Source organism: Dermacentor variabilis, chromosome 3 (assembly GCF_050947875.1).
Source record: "Dermacentor variabilis isolate Ectoservices chromosome 3, ASM5094787v1, whole genome shotgun sequence".
Lineage (NCBI taxonomy): Eukaryota > Metazoa > Arthropoda > Arachnida > Ixodida > Ixodidae > Dermacentor > Dermacentor variabilis.
Window position 1 is genome coordinate 123008087 of NC_134570.1, and position 18959 is coordinate 123027045.

The window sequence follows — 18959 nt, forward strand, 5'->3', positions numbered from 1 at the left end:
CCGGATTTTCTGCGATGCGGGGCCCTTAATGCTTTCGCGTTAAAATAACAATGCCATGGTGCCAGGCACAACTGGTCCTGATCAGGAGAGGAGGTATTTTCCTCAACTACAGCACCTGTCGCAGCATCGCAACAGGGACAGACCGGAGCATGCTGCGATGGCGAAGTTTTTCCCCTTTTCCCCAAACATGACTTAGTTGCGTCGCCTGGTGGGAGAATCTGTACTAAATGCACGCCCCTTCCATGAAAAAACACACGGGCGGCTTACACACGGCCGTGTCACCGGCCATGTGAATAGCACCCATTTCTTTTCAATTCTACAAGCTCAGCACTGATACACCTTTGGTCATTGCCTCACCAACCCGCCTTACCGCCCCCCCTTTAGGACCCTACCCTATATACTGTGCTGAGGAAAGCATATGTCCTCTTTGGAAAGACAAGTCCACATGCCGAAACTTTGGCTCTCGCTTTTACCTGGTTATTTTGCTCCTCACTTCATGATTAGACACTCTGACTGGCAAGCTTTCCATTGCATTAAAGAAAGCAGGTACCATGAAAATTGTTGTCAGTCCCTTTAAGAAATTGATAAAAGTTCAGCAGTTCTAAAGGCATTGGCTGAATGTTAATTATATCAGAGGTCTACAGCTGACATATCACTTCTCTTCTCATATGTGCGTCCATGCAGTCATTATGTTCTCGTCTGTCAATCAAGTCCACTTGTGGACCGCCCATTTCAGCGCACTCTTATTGGATGGAGCTTGATAGTCAGGGGCGATGATAGGGGCCGATCCAGCGACTCTATCCAATCAGCGCATGCTGAAATGGGCATTCCACTTGATGGAGTCTTACAGAATACCCCCCCCCCCCCCCGATAATTAAAGGGGCCTGAAACTACTTACAGAATGACCTCATTACTAAATGACGCCATCTTACAACTCTCATGCCGCACATTTTTTCGAATCCTTCAACCATAAGCGGAGTTATTGCACCGATAGCCAGCCTTCTCTCACTTTTCGTATTTGCTAGCATACTGGAAGCTACACAGCAGAGCAGCCATGAGGGCAAAGCCCTGGCTAGAGTGTAGAGATGCAAGCTGTTGAAAAAAACATTGAACATTTCGAAAAAAAAAAAAAAACTTTATTTTCCCGTATCTTTTTTCAACCAGGATAAAATTGAAAAAAGAAGAAGAGACAGCCTCTCCACAGAACTACTATTCTGTTGCGATGCAACTCCTTTTAACGTGCCTAAATGGCAAGGACTGCTTGAGCGCCAACCCTTGAGCCCCCTCGCTTGTCCTAACAGCAAATTCCCCCTTCTGCAGCATGTGAAAGAAACTGGTCCGAGTTTCAAAATGTGCACACCAAGCTACGCAAAAGGCTCTCAAGAGATTGCATGCAAAAACTTGTGTACGCGCACTCGAACTTCAATGTCCAGAAGGCTTTGTCTACTGTACAGCGAAGCGTTGATGCATCAAGTGGAAATGAATGGGATACAGACTGACACAAACGTCAGTCAAGACGCTTTGATGTGAAATAAATGCCTCGACGTGAAATCGTGCCACGATTTTGAACTCTCAAGCTCTGCTGGGACTTCTGTGATGCAATAATGTAACAATTATATTATTTTCAGTGTTAGAGAAATAAATTTACCTGGTTTTTCATAGCTCTATGCACTTTTCATATTTTACTGAAACAGGAAAGAAACCAGTTTTCACGCCCCTGAAAATTTCCGCAAATTTAACATCTCTACTAGAGTGACTTGACTAAAACATAATTCTAGTACACTCTAGCCCTAGCCATAAGTTCAATGTCGTGGCAGCAAAAGGGCTTATCACAGCACCCGGTGGCGGCCACGGTAGATTACGCCATGCAGCACGCTGCTGCCATCCCAGAGGTCATGCACAGCAGACTCAGTGCAAAGATGAAATGATTTTCCAGTCTTCTTGAAATAGCAGACACATATTTTTCATTTAGCTCAAATTTAGCACAACCGCAGCAGTTTGGGCCTATTGGTATACTATGGTGAAAGATTTTGGATAGCACGAGGATGTGGGAAGAAAACAATGAAAGACTGAGCACTCAGTCTTTTTTGTTTTCTTCTCAGGTCCTTGCGCTATTCGAAATCTTTTATTAAAATTTGCAATTTTGTATAACTGAGAATGCTCTCACGATCACAAAATGAGCCAATAGGGTTGGTGTGTCCAGCTGCTTTCGATGATATTGCGGAAGCAAGAGCAAGCCATCTCCCGCTGCGTGCTACAGCAAATTGTTAATACTATGCTGCAAGCAGTGCAGCAACATTTGGCCCACATGTTCACAGTAGTCTCTACGACAGATCAGCAATGTTTTCTTACTATGTTCAAAAAAGTGTTTCAGGGCCTCTTTAAAGAAAATTCCTATGTTCCAGCAATCTTCTACAGATCTTTGCATGGCATAAGCAGTAAGCTTTGTACTGCGAAAAAAATTCGTAAGTTGAAAATGGGCCTTAACTTTTTGAACTGTGATACCAATAAATTGACATAAAACCACACCACTAATTCTTCCCTGCCCTCCAAATGAGAATTCGGATGGCTTGCAACAGTCAACAAATGAGCCCAAAAAGCCAAACAGCATACTTTGATGGAAATTTTATTGTGAATTTACATTTGCCATCATCATGAATGAATAGAAAAAAAAAACAATGAAATGATGAAAGACCAAAACATTGGAAACGTGTACAACTACAAAAATGCACGGCTGTTAGAAAAGGAAGAGGAGTGAAAGGATGAAAACGGCCACTTTGCAAAGCACTCAGACAGGAGGACGCAAGGAGAACAAGGAGCATATTATTGACAGCAATGTTCGTGGGTATGTGCAAAAATAGTCGTCACAGCAAGCAAACCAGCCCCACGCTTTATAAACATTACGGAGGTTTGCAGCTTTAAAGTCGCACAAAAACACTAAGAGAGAGAGGTTAGGTTCAGCACACTAACCTTTCAGGAAAACAAAATCCAGTGCCTCAACTGCTTTTTCCAGCCTAATCTAAACACATTCTTTCAAGACAGTTTACTACAGTTCCGCAAAGCGTGAGGTCACCGAGTTTTCACCAACCAAGAACGAATAACAATTCTGCAAAGTGAAAATGTAATTTCTATAATCACTGCTTACTCAGCTCAGTTGTGAAACTACCTGACAGACTCAGTCATGGTTACAGGGACCCCATGCTGACAAGTCCCAAGTCAATACGAAGGCTTTCTAACAAAACACGCTTCTTTGAGACCCATCCAAACCAGTCTGACTACATGCCACTGCATTTGAAATGACAATTGGCACACGTGAGCTCGCAGCACAGAGTAGAAAAAAACACAGGCCAACACCATACCACACACGCAACTGCTTCCTAATGCATTCCTTCTGCGCTGGGATCCCTGCTCCATCCCATCAGTCCCACAACACAACAATGTGCAAGCAGAAGTGGCAGTGGATGTAAGCTCCACAGAACACACCAAGGCTTGCTCCTGTACATTCAGTTCAGACAGAGGCGATGCTAAATCCTCAAAAAGGACAGGCAGCCACCACTAATAGAACGGAAGGGGGGGACCTTTCAAAGAACCCACACAGACAGACTAACACCAGATGACCAAGGAGCATTCGCACTTCACTTGACGAGGCTTCCAGGACTTGAGCTCTGCACAAAAGCAGCAGCTTGGTCAGCCAAAGCTATTTGCGCAAGAATGCACCAGCCACCCACACTTCCAAATGCAAACACACACACACTGTCCGTGCCCCTCGTCAACCAGCACACAAAAATGAAGAAAAAAAATGGCAGCACGCAATGGGTGTGCCCGGAAAAACAGAGAATAGTACATCTGACATGAGCCATAATGAGCATGTTGAAGAGCCAATTTGAATTAAATTGACAAAGGTGCCGAGGAAGCAAATGCGTGTATTTACAGTGCACCGCCACACGGAAACACTTTGTTCTGAGTGGTAGCTTTCCGAGAGGGCACAGTGAAAAAAAAAAAAAAAAACGGGGCTGCAGCTAATGAAAGATTGTAAACACATGCCCTGTCTTAATGTCATAGAAACTTCAGCAGGCCCCTGAATTGCGAACCAAGCACAACACTCTTCAGAGACATTTTAAGTTCGAAGCCAAAAAAAAAAAAAAAAAAAAAGACAGTGTCCTTCCAATCTCCAGTTGCCACTGGCTTCTTGGCAAAATGACACGATGCCAAACAAACAGCAGGAGTTTGCAGCTATGCTACCATCATTTCAATGGACAATACAAATCTACAAGAAAAGACTCCGCACAATTTTTGCCAACTACAATCATGATTGAATGAAGAAGAAAATGAACACAGATACCCTTTTTTGCCCAAGGGGCATGCAAGTTTTAAACGAAGGTATAAAAAGAAAAAAGAGGGAAAGAATGGATAACTGTGATGGGCTCCCTGAAAGTAGCCCTTAGTGCTGGCAGCTGCGATGTACATTTCACAATGCACGTAGTGTGACACCCTTCTCAGAAGTACGCAGATTATGGGTAAGACTTGCTACTGACTCTTCATCCCTTTCACAATAGAAGCTTGGCCTTGTACACAGCTACCTGCACTAAGGAAGAACATCCAAAAGAGCATCATATTAAAACAATTTCGCTTTGAAGAAAAAATTTTTGAAGAGACGAATTCGCATGCTTTGCCAATCGCACCTCCTCCTGCAAAAGGCATACTGCAGGACCAAACACAAAGAAGAAAATGAACACGACTCGTGGATGAAAAACGGAAACAAGCATAGTAAAAGCAGCTAAAGAAATACACACTAAGTTCAACCCGTGCCAAGCAAGAAGTCTGCACAAGCTGGTATGGCTAGGACCACGCCTGCATGTGACAGTTGCTGGCAGACAAACCCCGCATTCACCAACGGCTAATCAAAACTGCAGGCAAGCTGCAGACATCATTGTAAACGATTCCTGCATGAGTGTGGCTATCCAGCAGCCCGTGACAGAATGAAAGGTTTCAGAAAAAAAAAATGTAGAATGACTGGGTCATCAAATGATCACAAAAGCGCCGCAGCTCCCTTGTCGTTTTGTTCAATGTAATCCCAATGTGGATCCTGTTTGCTGCTAAAGGCGTGCTTGTCACATTCAAAATCAAGCAAGCTGACAGTCAACAAAAGTGGTATCTATGATTGAACAATCAGAGCCAACTCATGCAAGTTGTGCCATACTCAATCTTTGCAAGGCATAGTGATTCAATGAAACAGTGCCAACCAGCACGTGCAAGTGGCAACGGCACGTGCTGCACATGCCAATGTACCAGGATGCACTGTAGGTGCATTCGATGCCAAGTCACACCCAAGCACATAGGACTTCAAACCCATGCTTAGCCTTATCTACCAAGCAATCCCTCTGCATCCATCACACAGGGTGCTGTTGAATAGTGAACAGCAGAAATGGCAAGCAGCTCGTGCACTCGTGTGCCTCACACAGCGCTTTTTGACATCGCCAGGGGCCAACCTACACCCACAGGAGAAGTTGAGTGAATATGCAACGGGACAAATAAATATGGATGTTGCTTCAGAACCCAAGAAAGAAGACTGATGGGAGGTGGGGTGCAAGCGGGAAGTGGAAACTAGTGAAACCCATTCCACGCGTCGCCAAGGTGGACCTCGCTCAAATGCTGTCATCAAGAAAAAGAAGAACCCGAGGAGAAGTGGTGCAACGCCAATGAGCACCAGAAGCTCTCAAAGCCTGCAACAAACAGGCTTCACATTGGGATGATGCGAAGAGAGGTGTGTGTGATCTGAAAGAGGGTGCAGTGCCTGCCAGAGGGAGAGCGCACAGCCGTCAACGACAACCGTGCACACTAGGCGGCCACTTCCTCCAGTGGCTTGGTGGCCGGTGGCTTTGCAGCCGGCGGCGCTGCCACACTGTCCCCTGCGACGGCGTTCTCCTTGGCAGTCGGTGGCTCGGTGTCCGCTTTTGCATCGGCTGTCGTTGTGGCCGCCTTGCTGCTGCTGCTGCTGCTGTCTGTTGTCGCCTTCTCCTCCTTGTTGTTGACCTCTGGCTCCTCCTTGTGGTCGGCGTCGTCGTCCTCGGAGTCCTCTTGCCGGGCCTTGCCCGCATCCTCGTCGTTGTTCACTTCGTCTTTCTTCTCGTCCTTCTTGCCTTTGCTGTCGGCCGACTCGTCCTCATTGGTGGCTGCCGTCGAGGCTTCCTCGGCAGAGGCTTCCTCCTCCTCTTCCTCCTCTTCGTCCTCCTCCTTCTTGCTGCGCTTGGAAGCAGCAGCCTTCTTGGCAGCACCGCGGGCCGGCTTGGCAGGGGCCTTCCGTGCGGGCTCCTGCGGCATACATAAACAAATGTGAGGTCTACAACCTATCTAACACCTTTAAGCGTTGCGCAAGTGAAAACAAAACTGCACAAGACTAGCAAGCTAACACAAATGAGGGCTCACTTCTGCACATAGGAAGGACACGAGGGAGCCTTTCGGATTTGGATTGAATGAAACCCCAAAAGTCCGAAAAATAGTGTGGGTCCCAAAAATGCTTTGGGTCACTCTCAGGGTAAACGAGAACACGTTCAAACTAGCATGGATATAGCGTGAGACCCATAACACTGCCCGAAAGATGTTTATCAACTAACACAGCAGCGCCCATCAAACGGCGGCTCTCACCTGCCACCAAATCTGATCTGATTTTCGAGTAGATAATTTTTATATGAAATGAAAGATGCAGGAAGCTAATTGGTTTTCCTCCCTCCACGTAAACGACAAAAGATTAAGTGAAAATCACCGCTCTATTGAATATCAGTTGTCTATTTAAAAGCCAGTGCGCCTAAAACGATAAGGTCTTGGTTGGCTTACCCTAACCCAAACTGCCTTGACTGATGACAGCAAATTACTAAGCACAACAAACTGCTTACTGGTGATGTACTAAACCTTCAGAACTCTTATTAAAAAGACTCTGAAACATGTAATCATAGACTGGCCTCACTATTAAAAGACGTCGCCTCGCGAATCTCCTGCCGAATAAAATTTTTACAGTCCTTCATGCATGGCATAGCTCGAGGTAGTTATCAGTCCGACGTGCAGCTTTCTCTCTTCTTTCGTCTCACCAGCGCTAGGGCACCTGGAGCTAAGTCACTTACAGAGCCGAATCGGCACGTGTGGTTGTCTGATCATCTCGACAACAAGACGGGTCCTCACGACAACCTGTGGCGGCCATGGTATCTAGCCTACACCGAATGCCGGTGCAATCTCGGAGGCCATGCTCAGCAGACTCGGCTACACACAACTAGCATGTGGGGAACGCAAGTGCAATGACGAAATACTTATTTGGTCTTTTTTCAAATGCACACATGTGTATTTTTCATTTACTTATAATTCAAACGTAACAATTGTAGTATTACTGAGAATGCTCTCGCCATCACCTGGCAACTGCCAGGTGGTTGCAAATAACAATGAGGGCAGCTAGTTGCTCGTTGCTGTTCCCTCAAGTGGGAACATTCTTCAGAAACAGGCCTTAGTCGTCTGACAGCACGGCACTTCGTGGACCTTATCTCGCCTACAGCAGGCAAAGAACAACGAACAAGGCAACGCACTGTCTTTTGCAAAGGTCTAAGCAACACTGGCAATCAAGTTCGCAATGAAACACACATGTGGTGTAAGGAGTGTGATGGGCTTGGGACTCTTAAGCAGCATTCTATTCATCCATAGCCACTCTTGAAAAACTTGGACATTTCGCATTCGCAAGCCATTCTCCACAAATTTATCGCTCTAAAATGTACCTTAAGCATCGAGCGGTTGCGACGGAACTAATTTCCTAACAAATCTGAAATTTCTAGTCAACATACATGGTTCTTGTTATTTTGTATATGCAGACACAAGTGGTCAATTTACTACCCCTATGTTATATATATTTCCAACCTGCAGCAAATTTGGTAATACAAAAAAAGCCAATTTCTAAACCATCTTTTGTCAGCACTTGAAGGGTTGAAGAGAAACACAGTACAACGTCAAGAGCACTTCCTTCATCAGCACTTACTATTTATTGTAGCACTGCTTTCTAGTCACAATGGCACTACAAGTGCCATACGCTATCGTAAATCTCTCTTGTAGCCAAGCCAAACCATGGTTTAACCTGAATGCTTTTACATGCTTCCGCAGACACCAAAGAGAAACGTTAAATCATTTTGGACTGGGATGTTAACTACCGACAACATTATCTGCATTCTTTTGCAGTAAAAAAGAAAGCCTATTGTAAGAATGTGAAGGAAAAACTCCTTAAAAAGTATGCCGACCACCAGGGTACCAGGTTGACCACCAGGTGACACCACAATTATTATGGCATTTTTTCTTTAGGTAAACCGTTAGGTCGAACATGCTGAGCCACACATTGCTCTACAGTGCTGTGTATTGACAATTAAAATTAATAAACTCAATAAATGATTTTTTGGTTGTGGAGGGGACCTATAGAAAGACCCACATAATTCGGCACTTCATTCAAAAGCATGACTCTAAGGTTTCAAACTCAGCAGCAGTATGCGAACCGTTAAATGGTTGGCACTTCATCAGGTCTGCACAGTGCAAGCAGACAAGCACAGTGTGTAAATCCCACTCCAACAATCGCATCTGCAGTGTATTAAGCCACTGCACGGCACAAGAACAGATGAAATCTTCAACAAAAGCCTGTGCACCCTTTCTTTCGAGAGAGCCCTGTTTTCCTATAGGAGAATCAAGGTAACATGCATAAACGCCTTTATCTAAGGTGCACTGTCTACAACGTCACCAACTATGGCTTGCGACTTCGGAAACCAAACAATGCAAAACATGCAAAACCACTACTGGAAGTGCGCCTAGCTGCAACAAAGAAAGAAGAGGGAGTAGAAAACAGAAAATAGGCAGGGTTTGTGATGTAAGCGTAACACAGTCCCTCAACTCTGGTGGACAAAGGCAGGGGATTACCCCACCAGCTTCACGGCAAGGCCGCCACTAAGGAATGCCAGCCACTAAGCTTTGTCTATTTTGACTTTAATGTTACATATTTTGCAATGTGCAACCGCCATAGCAAGGCGTTCACCACCTCCGAACTCTCAATTCGTGAATGTTGTTGCACGAAGCAGTATGTCCACAGCATCGGTGCATTCAGCAAGAAAGTTTCGCTTTCACTTCATTGAAGGAACGGGCATTTGCTGTAGCCTCACCTCTGCTTCGTGTTTTAGTTGATGTGGCTGCAAAATTTGCTTGTTGTGGATGATACGGCCGCTTTCCTCAATGCTGTTAGCAGCTGACAGATTCGCCAGTCCAGATTAGTCTGGCGTGGCTTGACTAGCCTGGACTGACACGTCTCGATGGCGCGTTTTATTCTAGAAAGCCAATGAGCAAGGACAGCCAGTGGTGGCAGGAAATTGAAGACAAGGGGCTGCTCTTTCAAATGAGACCAAGATGACTGTGATCGGAAACATAACGGCAGCTGGACGGTGCAGCATAAGGCCCTTTTTGAGCACGTTCACTGCTAAAAATTCAGCTATCCACTACGATACAAATCACTGTTACAACTACCCCACTCCCCCCCAACTACAACATTGTTCCAAAACGCGCGAACATTTACAAGATTAGGCATCAGTCACCATATAACATAATAAAATTTTTAAGAATTTATTTTTCCAGAATTTCGGGAAAATCATTTCCTCCGATTTCACCAAACAGGGTATCGATGACTACTGTATGGCTAAAGAAATACAAATAAGATCAACCTTTTTGTTCTCTACTCTCGAACAAGAGTTGCGAGACTTCAAAAAAAGACAAAAGAAGATGTCCAGAAAAACACTTCTGAATGCAGACCTCTCTGTCTTTCTTTTTTCAACATGAGGGTGCCTGTTATCAGGGGGCAGTTTGTACTGACAATAAAAGCGGTGCAGATACTTAATTATTTCTTATAAAGTGCAGGAGGGTTCTCTCAAAACAGGAACAATAAAAGCTCCACTTCACGCTATTTGATGTTTATTGGAAGGCCATTCCCAACTCCTCCCCCCCTCCCCCCCGACCTCACAACCCCCTGCTGTACGTTTCACAGCCAGCCTGCAGGTCACACCTTGCATTTTACAGAACAGCTGATTGATTCACAGGGCTTAAGGTCTTATAGTGACACATGGGCTATGAGAGATTGTATAATGGAGTGTCCTCATTTTGTATCATTTGGGAAGTTTTATTATGCATCACACAGAATGCGTCTGAAGTGGCCAGGTAATCCCACAGCCACCATGCCATCATGGCAAGTCACTAAAGTAGCCCAAATGACACAGGCCAAAGGTTGCTTGCGTTGCTGACAGGAGCTGAGGAGAACCCAATGTAAACAGCAACGCAATGTGCATAAAGCAGGCGGGCTGCGGTGCTTCCTCCATAGTGTTTATGGATAGACTGTGGAATACTGAACACGAATGTACTAAGGCTTGTGACACTCATGTGACTGCTCAATCTCCCCAGCTCCGAGATGCTGCCATAAGTGCAAAGACGTGTTTCCTTGCAACCATACAATGCGCTTACCATTCTAACTGATGGCAAATATCCTTTAGTAAGACGTGTACTAATGCTTCTTAAGGCAGGATGAGGTTCATGAAAACATTTTTTTAAAATTTTTTGACATATGTTGCTTAAATTTTGTGCGCAGATGTGTTGTAGAATGCTGATTTCAAATATTGCACTTGGAAGAAAAGATATGACAGAATACAATAGTCCTAATTAGGTCATTTCTTACGGGCTTTTGTAATAATAATATAATAATAATATTTGGGGTTTTACGTGCCAAAACCACTTTCTGATTATGAGGCACGCCGTAGTGGAGGACTCCGGAAATTTTGACCACCTGGGGTTCTTTAACGTGCACCTAAATCTAAGCACACGGGTGTTTTCGCATTTCGCCCCCATCGACATGCGGCCGCCGTGGCCGGGATTCGATCCCGCGACCTCGTGCTCAGCAGCCCAACACCATAGCCACTGAGCAACCACGGCGGGTACGGGCTTTTGTAGTAATCTCTTAGATCAAATGTAGGCTGCCTACTGCCACATTGTTATTTCTTCCCATCTTTGGTAGCTTATCCTTTAGCTTTGCACATCCTTTAGCTTTAGGATGTGCAATGGGCCTTTGGAAATGTCTGCATATTGTTAAAAACACTTTATTTTAATGAGAGATTACTACGGGCTTTTGTAGTAATCTCTCATTAAAATAAGTGTTTTTAACAATATGCAGACATTTCCAAAGGCCCATTGCACATCCTAAAGCTAAAGGATGTGCAAAGCTAAAGGATAAGCTACCAAAGATGGGAAGAAATAACAATGTGGCAGTAGGCAGCCTACATTTGATCTAATTAATAATCTATCACAGTTAAGAAAAAACAGAAAGCTTTAGGATGTAGCTGTAATATTACTAAAAGAAATGATACCTAGTTCACTGAAATCCGTTGATGCCAACATTATCAAAACTTCCGAAAAGCCAACATTATCAAAACTTCCGAAAAGCAAAAGCATTTGACAAAAAAAAAAGTTGAGAAAATTGCATTTCAAGTTTTACTGCCACTGCCTCTTTTGTCTATTGAACATATGGAAAACCTTTAGGCTCTAGCATGTTGCCCAGGTATTGACGAGCACAAGAACACCGAATTTACTGAAATCGATTGAGGAAACTTGATCAAACCTTTCATAAGGCAAAGGCACTTGAAGAAAAAAACACATTCAGAAAGCCACTTTCAAGTCTTCACTTTCAAGCGTCGCCCCTTTAACAGAACTGCTGCTTAAACTGAATGCCAGCCTCATGATTGGTTGGTTTTGTATTGATGCAATGCTCTTGAAACAAGAAGCTTTCAGGACACATCTAATCTTGTGTGCTGCTTAAAAATATGCAATTAGGTTTTTTTCTAAAGTCAATAAAAAACGTTACAATTTTTCTTGTGTTAAACATTTGGCATGTGACTTGCAGAAAATTACTGTAACAGCACAGCTAAAAGTAATCAGGTATGTCCCTGGATGTTCAAATACTGCAAGTTAGCACTTGAATGTTTGTGTCTGTAACTTTAGCCAAAGTTATGAAATTCTAACATTGCATGCAGCTTTACAAATGTGAGTTCTTGTTGGCAATTTCTACAGGATTTCAAAATATTTCAGTGTCCTAAGACACTATTATCATAGTTTTTGTGCACTCTCTGACTCGCCTGCATTCAGGGAAAAAAAAATAATAACGATAATTGAATGAGTAGAAGGGACAGAGTTCTGATCCCAAAATTTGACTTTAATATGCAAAGCTCTTCCGTTGATGTAGACATTAGGTATAGGCTCCTAACAGAATCTGGAATGCACCAGCACGAACCCGCGTACGTGCGAGCGGCACGTGAATAGGCATCGGTCTGCGGTCTCCAAAGTAAACCTACACGTGGAGATGGAGTGCAATGGTTAGCTTCGCCAGCTGCGTTTATTGCAGATACGATACGGTATGAGATTGCGCGACTCAGCGACTTATCGCCGGCACGATCTTGTGGGTTCGTCTGAACCTTAGGATAACCGCCTCTTCTTTCTTGCCGTAGAAAGCAGAGACGGCTTGCGCTTCACTTTTCGCGGACGCGTGCTAAGTTTCAGACTTTTTTCTTGTGTGGGTCGATTTGCTGCTTACGTTCGTAATACTATGATCAAAGAAACAGTGTATCAGCGGTTTTCAAAGCGACCCACTGCCAGGCCTAGCACAAGCTCCCCTGCTAGGCCTAGTTGCCATAGCAACAGCCAATCAAAAGACCCCTGTCAGTGCATTGGCGCACTGAGCCAATAGGAGGGCTGCATGCATCGCGAGCTTCATCAGACCGGCCCCTGATTGTTTTACGTTCGCATTCTTTCTATGCGGCCTTCGTCTGCAAGGATGTGGGGAACTGAAAGGCGGAACTCTGAGCTTTAGAACGATACCAAGATGGCAGCACTTAGCGGCGGGAAAGACGAAAGATAGCTCCGTGAACTCCGGTGTTTCGGCGCAATTTTGGCATCGTTTCTAGCCGTCCGCATTGACAAAATAATTTCTTTCGGACGCTTAGGGTGCGTTTCAGGGCAAAACATTTTGATATAGCGTAGATTTGGCATTACAGATGCCGAAACAAGTAGTTCCGAAAAATCAATTTTTTTCCCCGCGATTTTCAGTTTTTAAGACCCACGTTCCCCCCCCTTAATGCAACTAAATGTGTCTATCCCCCATAACATGCAAAAACAGACTACACTTACGATTTGGCTGCAGCACTTTACTGAAAGTAGCCTGCTATAAATATTTAGGTTCAGCATTAATGAGTAACTTATCGTGGAACTTGCACATAGATACCATCTGCTCTGCTGCTTTCCGGAAACTATGCCTTCTACACCACGAACTCGAGACTACCCCCCACCTAGTGTTAAACTACTCTCTTACTTTTTCTTGATTAGGCCAAAATGTGAGTATGCTTCCACAGTTTGGGGCCCTCACACAAAAGTAACAATAAGAACCTAGAAAGAATTCAAAGAAAAGCAGTACAATTTATTACAGTAAATTTATGCCTACTGACTCCCCCACTGCATTACTACCTGAAAATGGCATTAAATTATTACAAATTTGAAGAAAGAAAAGTCGACTAGAGTTTTTCTGAAAATTAATCATAGGCTAGCATTACACACTGCAACATACGTATTCCCCTTGATAAGCAGACCCGCTCGACACCACTATCCCCATTCTGTAACAATTTTTGCAGGGACTGACACTTCTCAGTACTCTCTTTTTTCCCACAAACAATAGCTCACTGGAATAAACTAACTGAATTATTTACCAAGCGTCCTTGACCTGTATACCATTTGTGTAAATAATGTTGTTATTTTGTGTATAAATTAGAGTTGTAGTATAACCAAGTGGTTAAAATTTTCGTTATCGTCTACCTTATGACAAAAAATTTGTTTCATCCTGTTCTTTTGTGTAAATAATCTTGTGTGTTCAGCTCACCCTGCTTGGACTTCTTGTCTGCAGTATTTTATAAACAAATGAAATAATTAACGGGCCATGACATGGTCGTCCTACTGTTCTCACTTTATCATTGCAATTGAAAGTCACTGGCCCAATATGTTTATGCACAAACAAACAAATAAAACAACTGGGCTTCAGTGCACATTTTAGCTAGAAATTTCAATTTTAACTCATTGCTTCTAACTGCCCCCTCACCCCCCCCCCCCCACCTACAGCAACCACCATTTCAACATGGCTTTGTGATGTCAGGAAATGAGGGGCTACTGCCGTGTCGTCTGCCTTGAAACAGTTCGCGACCAAGTCGGACGTTTTGCTTTGCACGTTTTGGCATCGCAACGGTGCAGTAGTGGCGGCAGCATTGAATAGTGCTCGCAATTTGTTCGTTCTTGCAATAGAAAGCAGCCACAAATTGCCAGGAAGCACAAGCAAAAAGCAAAACCACACATGGCAGCCATGATGTATTTCTAGCTCCTGCACTGCTTCAGACACTTGAAGCACACAAAAGCAGGGCCTTCGAGATTCGACTTCTGCTCCTTTTAGCCATTCATGGGAGCGCCAATTTATTGCCTCACAACTCAAGTGTCAGCAGGCCACTTTACATTTGAAGTGCGACAAAAAAAGGAACTTAAATATGAATTTCCTACGCTACCGAATGCGCTCAAATTTTGACAGCTAGCCGTGGAATGCGTACGGTTTAAAATGCAATGCATAATTCACGCTCAAAAATTTGGTGCCATGCACTCGTCCTGCCACCTTCCAATTCCTGTGTTTGTGGTTCACATGGTCAACTGCACATCATTCCTCGCACTTGATGTTACACACTTCTCAGTTGATTAGATCTGCAAAGGCCCTTCTTCTGGAAGGGGGAGGGGACACATTTGCACTACAGTCGAACACCGATATATCGAACTTGAAGGGGATCGCGAATTAATTCGATATACAGTCGCCGACTGATTTTCCGGACTCCAAAAATTCGGACATGCTCGATTATTCGGCCTGCTTCGTGGCACCGCCATTCTCCCCATAGACCATAATGTATAACAACTGGAGAAAGTTTGGACACCTTGCAACCTCTTGTCTGATTTTTCGGACACTCCTTGAGCCAACTCGATCGAGAGCACCATGCACCGACTCTGACCGGGGCATGGTTCGACTTGCTGAACGCCATTATTGTTTTGAACGGATGGCTACTGCAAATCCCCGCTCATCATCATCGTTTCTGCCTGGTTCGATAGAGTGGCTCCACAGCAGTTCCGGCTTCAGCTTAGTAAGCCATGTCAAGACAATCCAGCAGCTGATTTGTCTTTCGCGCACGACGCTGCGAGTGGCTGCGAGTAGGCCACGATTTTCGTTTGTTCGACTGGTGTCGGCATGGTAGTGTTTGCTTTGTGTGCTGTGTCGAGGTTCCAGTGATCCAACGCGGCATACAGAAACATCGTGTCAAGTGTCTAATGACACCGACAGTGCCCGCGCAGACTGCGCTGGGGAATGCCGGCAAGCGGGTGCCGGGAGGCCTAAGATTTGTCGCCTTCCGAGGTGCTCCTTACTGACGCGAAAAATGTTCTGCCGAGAACTGCGCAGTGGTTGCATTGCGATTCCGGACGCCGTCTCATTTGACAGTTTCACAGGTACACTGCTTACTGACATGCGCAGAACTCGATGGCGAGATCATTCGTCAGGTTTCTGCTGCACCGCCGGACGATGACTCTCGAGTCGGAAGATGAGGCACCATGTGCTACGCTGCCGTCGCACGCGGAGCGTGCACAAGCAGTGACTGTGCTTTCAGCCGCCTATAGTGACCGTACAACCCTCTCAGAGATTCAGGCTTATCTGATTGCGCGTAAACGGAACAGCGTGCAACGACGCATTCACGATTTCTTCAAGCCTACTGCAGAGCCTAAATGAGTGCGTGGAAATAAAGGATTTCTTTTTCTTTTTCTTAATCTGCTTTTTCGGACACCTGTTTATTCGGACATTTCCGCAGTCCCCGTGAGGTCCGAATAAACGGTCGGCGACTGCATTACAAATCCGATATAAAAAAATACAGGCCCTGTGACTTTACCTGTGGCGGCCGATGACCTACCAATCGGCACATTTAAAAATGACAACTAATTCCGCACGCACGACGCAACATAATGCTTTATTTGTGTGAAAAAAAATCGCCTATGTTGGCCTGCTTTTTTGCCTTGGAAATTAAATTAAAGACACTGACCTCGATCTTATCGCGAGCTGTGGTTGGCTGAGCAAAACTTGTGAGAAAGCAAGGACAAGAAAAAAAAAAAAAGGCAAAAGGAGGAGGCCGCTGGTGCCTTCGTTCCTGCACTCTTACCTTTTCCGAGCCGATCACTATGGTTGAGTGGGGGAAGAATGAGACAGAGGGAGAGAGAGAAGAAAGAAAAAGAAAGCTGTTCCGAAAGTCGGAGAATGTGCGCAGCAGGAGTACAGTCCGAGCCTCCCTCCCTCTCGTTCTCGCATTTTCCTAGCGTTTCAGGTTTCGGTGGTGCCGCGAAGCTCGCGGGTGCAGCAAGTGCCGAGCTTGTGCGGCATTCTATATATCCAATGGCGGGTAAACACACCGTTCCGATATAAAGATACGAATTTCTACACTCTTACACAGAATTTTCAAAGGGATAATTTACGAGTTCGATGCAGACAATAATTCTATATATGTGGGTTCGATATATCCGTGTTTGACTGTAATAGCAACCACAGAGCCACAGCTTCGCAAAAAAGAAAAAAAAATTCATCGCATGTGCCCCTGTCAGAGGCAAGACTTACCACAGCCCTGGTCTGGCGCTGCTGCCGTGCGGGTGGAGCTGCTGGGGTGCCCCGCGTCTGGGAGCGGGTGCGCCTGCGGCCACTGTCCGGGTCACTGCTGTCCTTGTGGCCGAGTTCCTTGAGCAGGGCCTCGCCCTCCTTGGCGGCCGCCTCCAGGCTGCTCACGCGCCGTCCACCCGCCGACTTGCTCTCGCGCTGGGGACGTGTCTGCATCGTGCGCAGGGTTGCGGGCTGAGGCAACTGGCTCGGAAGGCATGCAACGGCTACCTGGCCTCAAGTCTGCACATTCACTCTCAAGTACTGGGAGTCTCACTCACCCCACGGGCACGACATGGTGCTGTTAGTGGGCAACCAAGGTGTGAGCAGAGGCGAGAATGAATGCGAGTGGCTAAGCGTACCTATGCGGGCGAGTGCCAGTGAGTGTCGAGTGGTGCTGACAAGTGTCAACCTAAGCAACATTCTACGTGAGCGAGTGTTCCACTTATTATCCACTTATTCTGCCAAACCGAGAGGACGCTTTCCAAACAGGGTGGGCCCAAAAGAGTTATGATTTCATATCTGGTGTTTTTGTAGAGAATTCATGCATGGAATGCGCATTGTGTAAACTTGGCAAAGCTCACTGAATATTTTAAAATTCTAATTAGGTTCTGTTGATCCAACAAACATCTGGAACCAACCTTCTAGTGAACACAATAAATTGGCACTTTAAAACTGGTCACTGAAGGCTAGCATTAATCCATTTAGGCTTTATCAACACCCTAGTTTTGCTCATTTGGAGAAGAATGATCATTACTAGGGAAAGAAACAAGGCAGAAAGAAAAGAAGGGCAAGGCCAAACTTCCATTAAAAAAACTGCTGCGGTAAAACTTCAGCACCAGTAGGTGAATGTGACATCGTAGACGTCAAAGTATTTTTTGTAGGATTTGGGCAGTCATGGCTGAGTTCTTGAAACTTGAAAGGTTGAGCCTCGTTCCTTTAGCTAAAGGCACATTTGAGCTAGAGTGAAAGATTAGGGTTTCGTAATAACAAATTGGTCATTCATAGCCAGAGTGGAGCTTTTGCAACTAAAAAAATGATGAAAATGAAAAGTTACCAGTGGTGCCACATATGTTTTGCACTGCCTTGGAAACGCACTTGCACACTTGACTGCAAATCCTGCGTGACCACGCCCCAACTACATGTCTGTTACAATACACAATTAGAGCTTTCAGACTGACTCCAACCAAATAAGTGAATTTTATTAGCCCAACGTTTCGGAGCCCATTCAGCTCCTTCTTCAGGGTGTATTCTTCAGGGGTGGCGGTGCGCAGCTCTTTTAAAGGGTCCTTCGTAAGAATACCCCCTGAAGAATACACCCCGAAGAAGGAGCCGAATGGGCTCCGCAACGTCGGGTTAATAAAATTCACTTGTTTGGTTGGAGTCAGTCTGAAAGTCCTAATCAATTTCCCAACCAGACAGGTAATTCTTTCAAAATGTTTAGCTTCAAGTAAATACACAATTGCACAGTCGAATGCTACTATATGCCAGCAGGTTGATCCAGCCAGACGCTATTAGGTTTAAAAGTGGCTTCCAGCTTGCAGATCATGCAACTCCAACCACACTTATGTGCTCTGCAAGTATGAATGAAGCACATTCAGAACAGGTCGCTGCTCCAATGGTCTTTCCGCAAAGATTACCAAACAGGAAACATGGGGACGCATTCTGCGACGATCATTTTCAGTGACAGTATCGCCGAAGCGATCGTCACAGAATACGTCCATGGTGTGCAGTGAATTTGTTAAATATGAATTGATTGAATCGAATCGAAATATGAATCGGATTCGCTGTGGAATTTTGAAGTGAGCACTTTGAATCATTGTGGCATTTGCATAAAACCTTGACACAAGAGCCAGATGTTTGACAAATCTACAGAATCTTGCTTTTTACTTGCCACAAGGGGACCAGGTTCATCTCTGAAGTCAGCTCACTCTTTAAGCGCTGTTATTCAGATATTGTCATGCATAAATGATATTTCAACATTTATTACAACTCCAGCAGCACAGAAACTTTGTTTACAGTCTCCTGCTCATTGTTATGTTTCAGTTTACTTAAACTTTTGTTGTGATTGAGGCTGTGGGAGTGTTTTGCATTCTCCTGTTGTGCATTGTCACAATGCTGTGAAATGTGACCTTGACTGCGCGACACCACAGTTTAT

At 44.9% G+C, this 18959-nt stretch overlaps 1 protein-coding gene across 2 annotated transcripts in view; it reads right to left on the reverse strand.

The window, feature by feature from the left end:
* Positions 1-2610: 2610 nt before the first annotated feature.
* LOC142576258 (uncharacterized) overlaps positions 2611-18959 on the reverse strand; it is a 28770-nt gene continuing 12421 nt past the window's right edge. For both annotated transcript variants that reach the window (XM_075686300.1, XM_075686301.1), the window contains exons 3-4: positions 16766-16972; positions 2611-6312 (exon numbers count right to left, since the gene is read on the reverse strand). In XM_075686300.1, the coding sequence (XP_075542415.1) occupies positions 5839-6312; positions 16766-16972 (681 nt within the window). In that variant the 3' untranslated portion in view covers positions 2611-5838. The remainder of the gene's footprint in view (positions 6313-16765; positions 16973-18959) is intronic.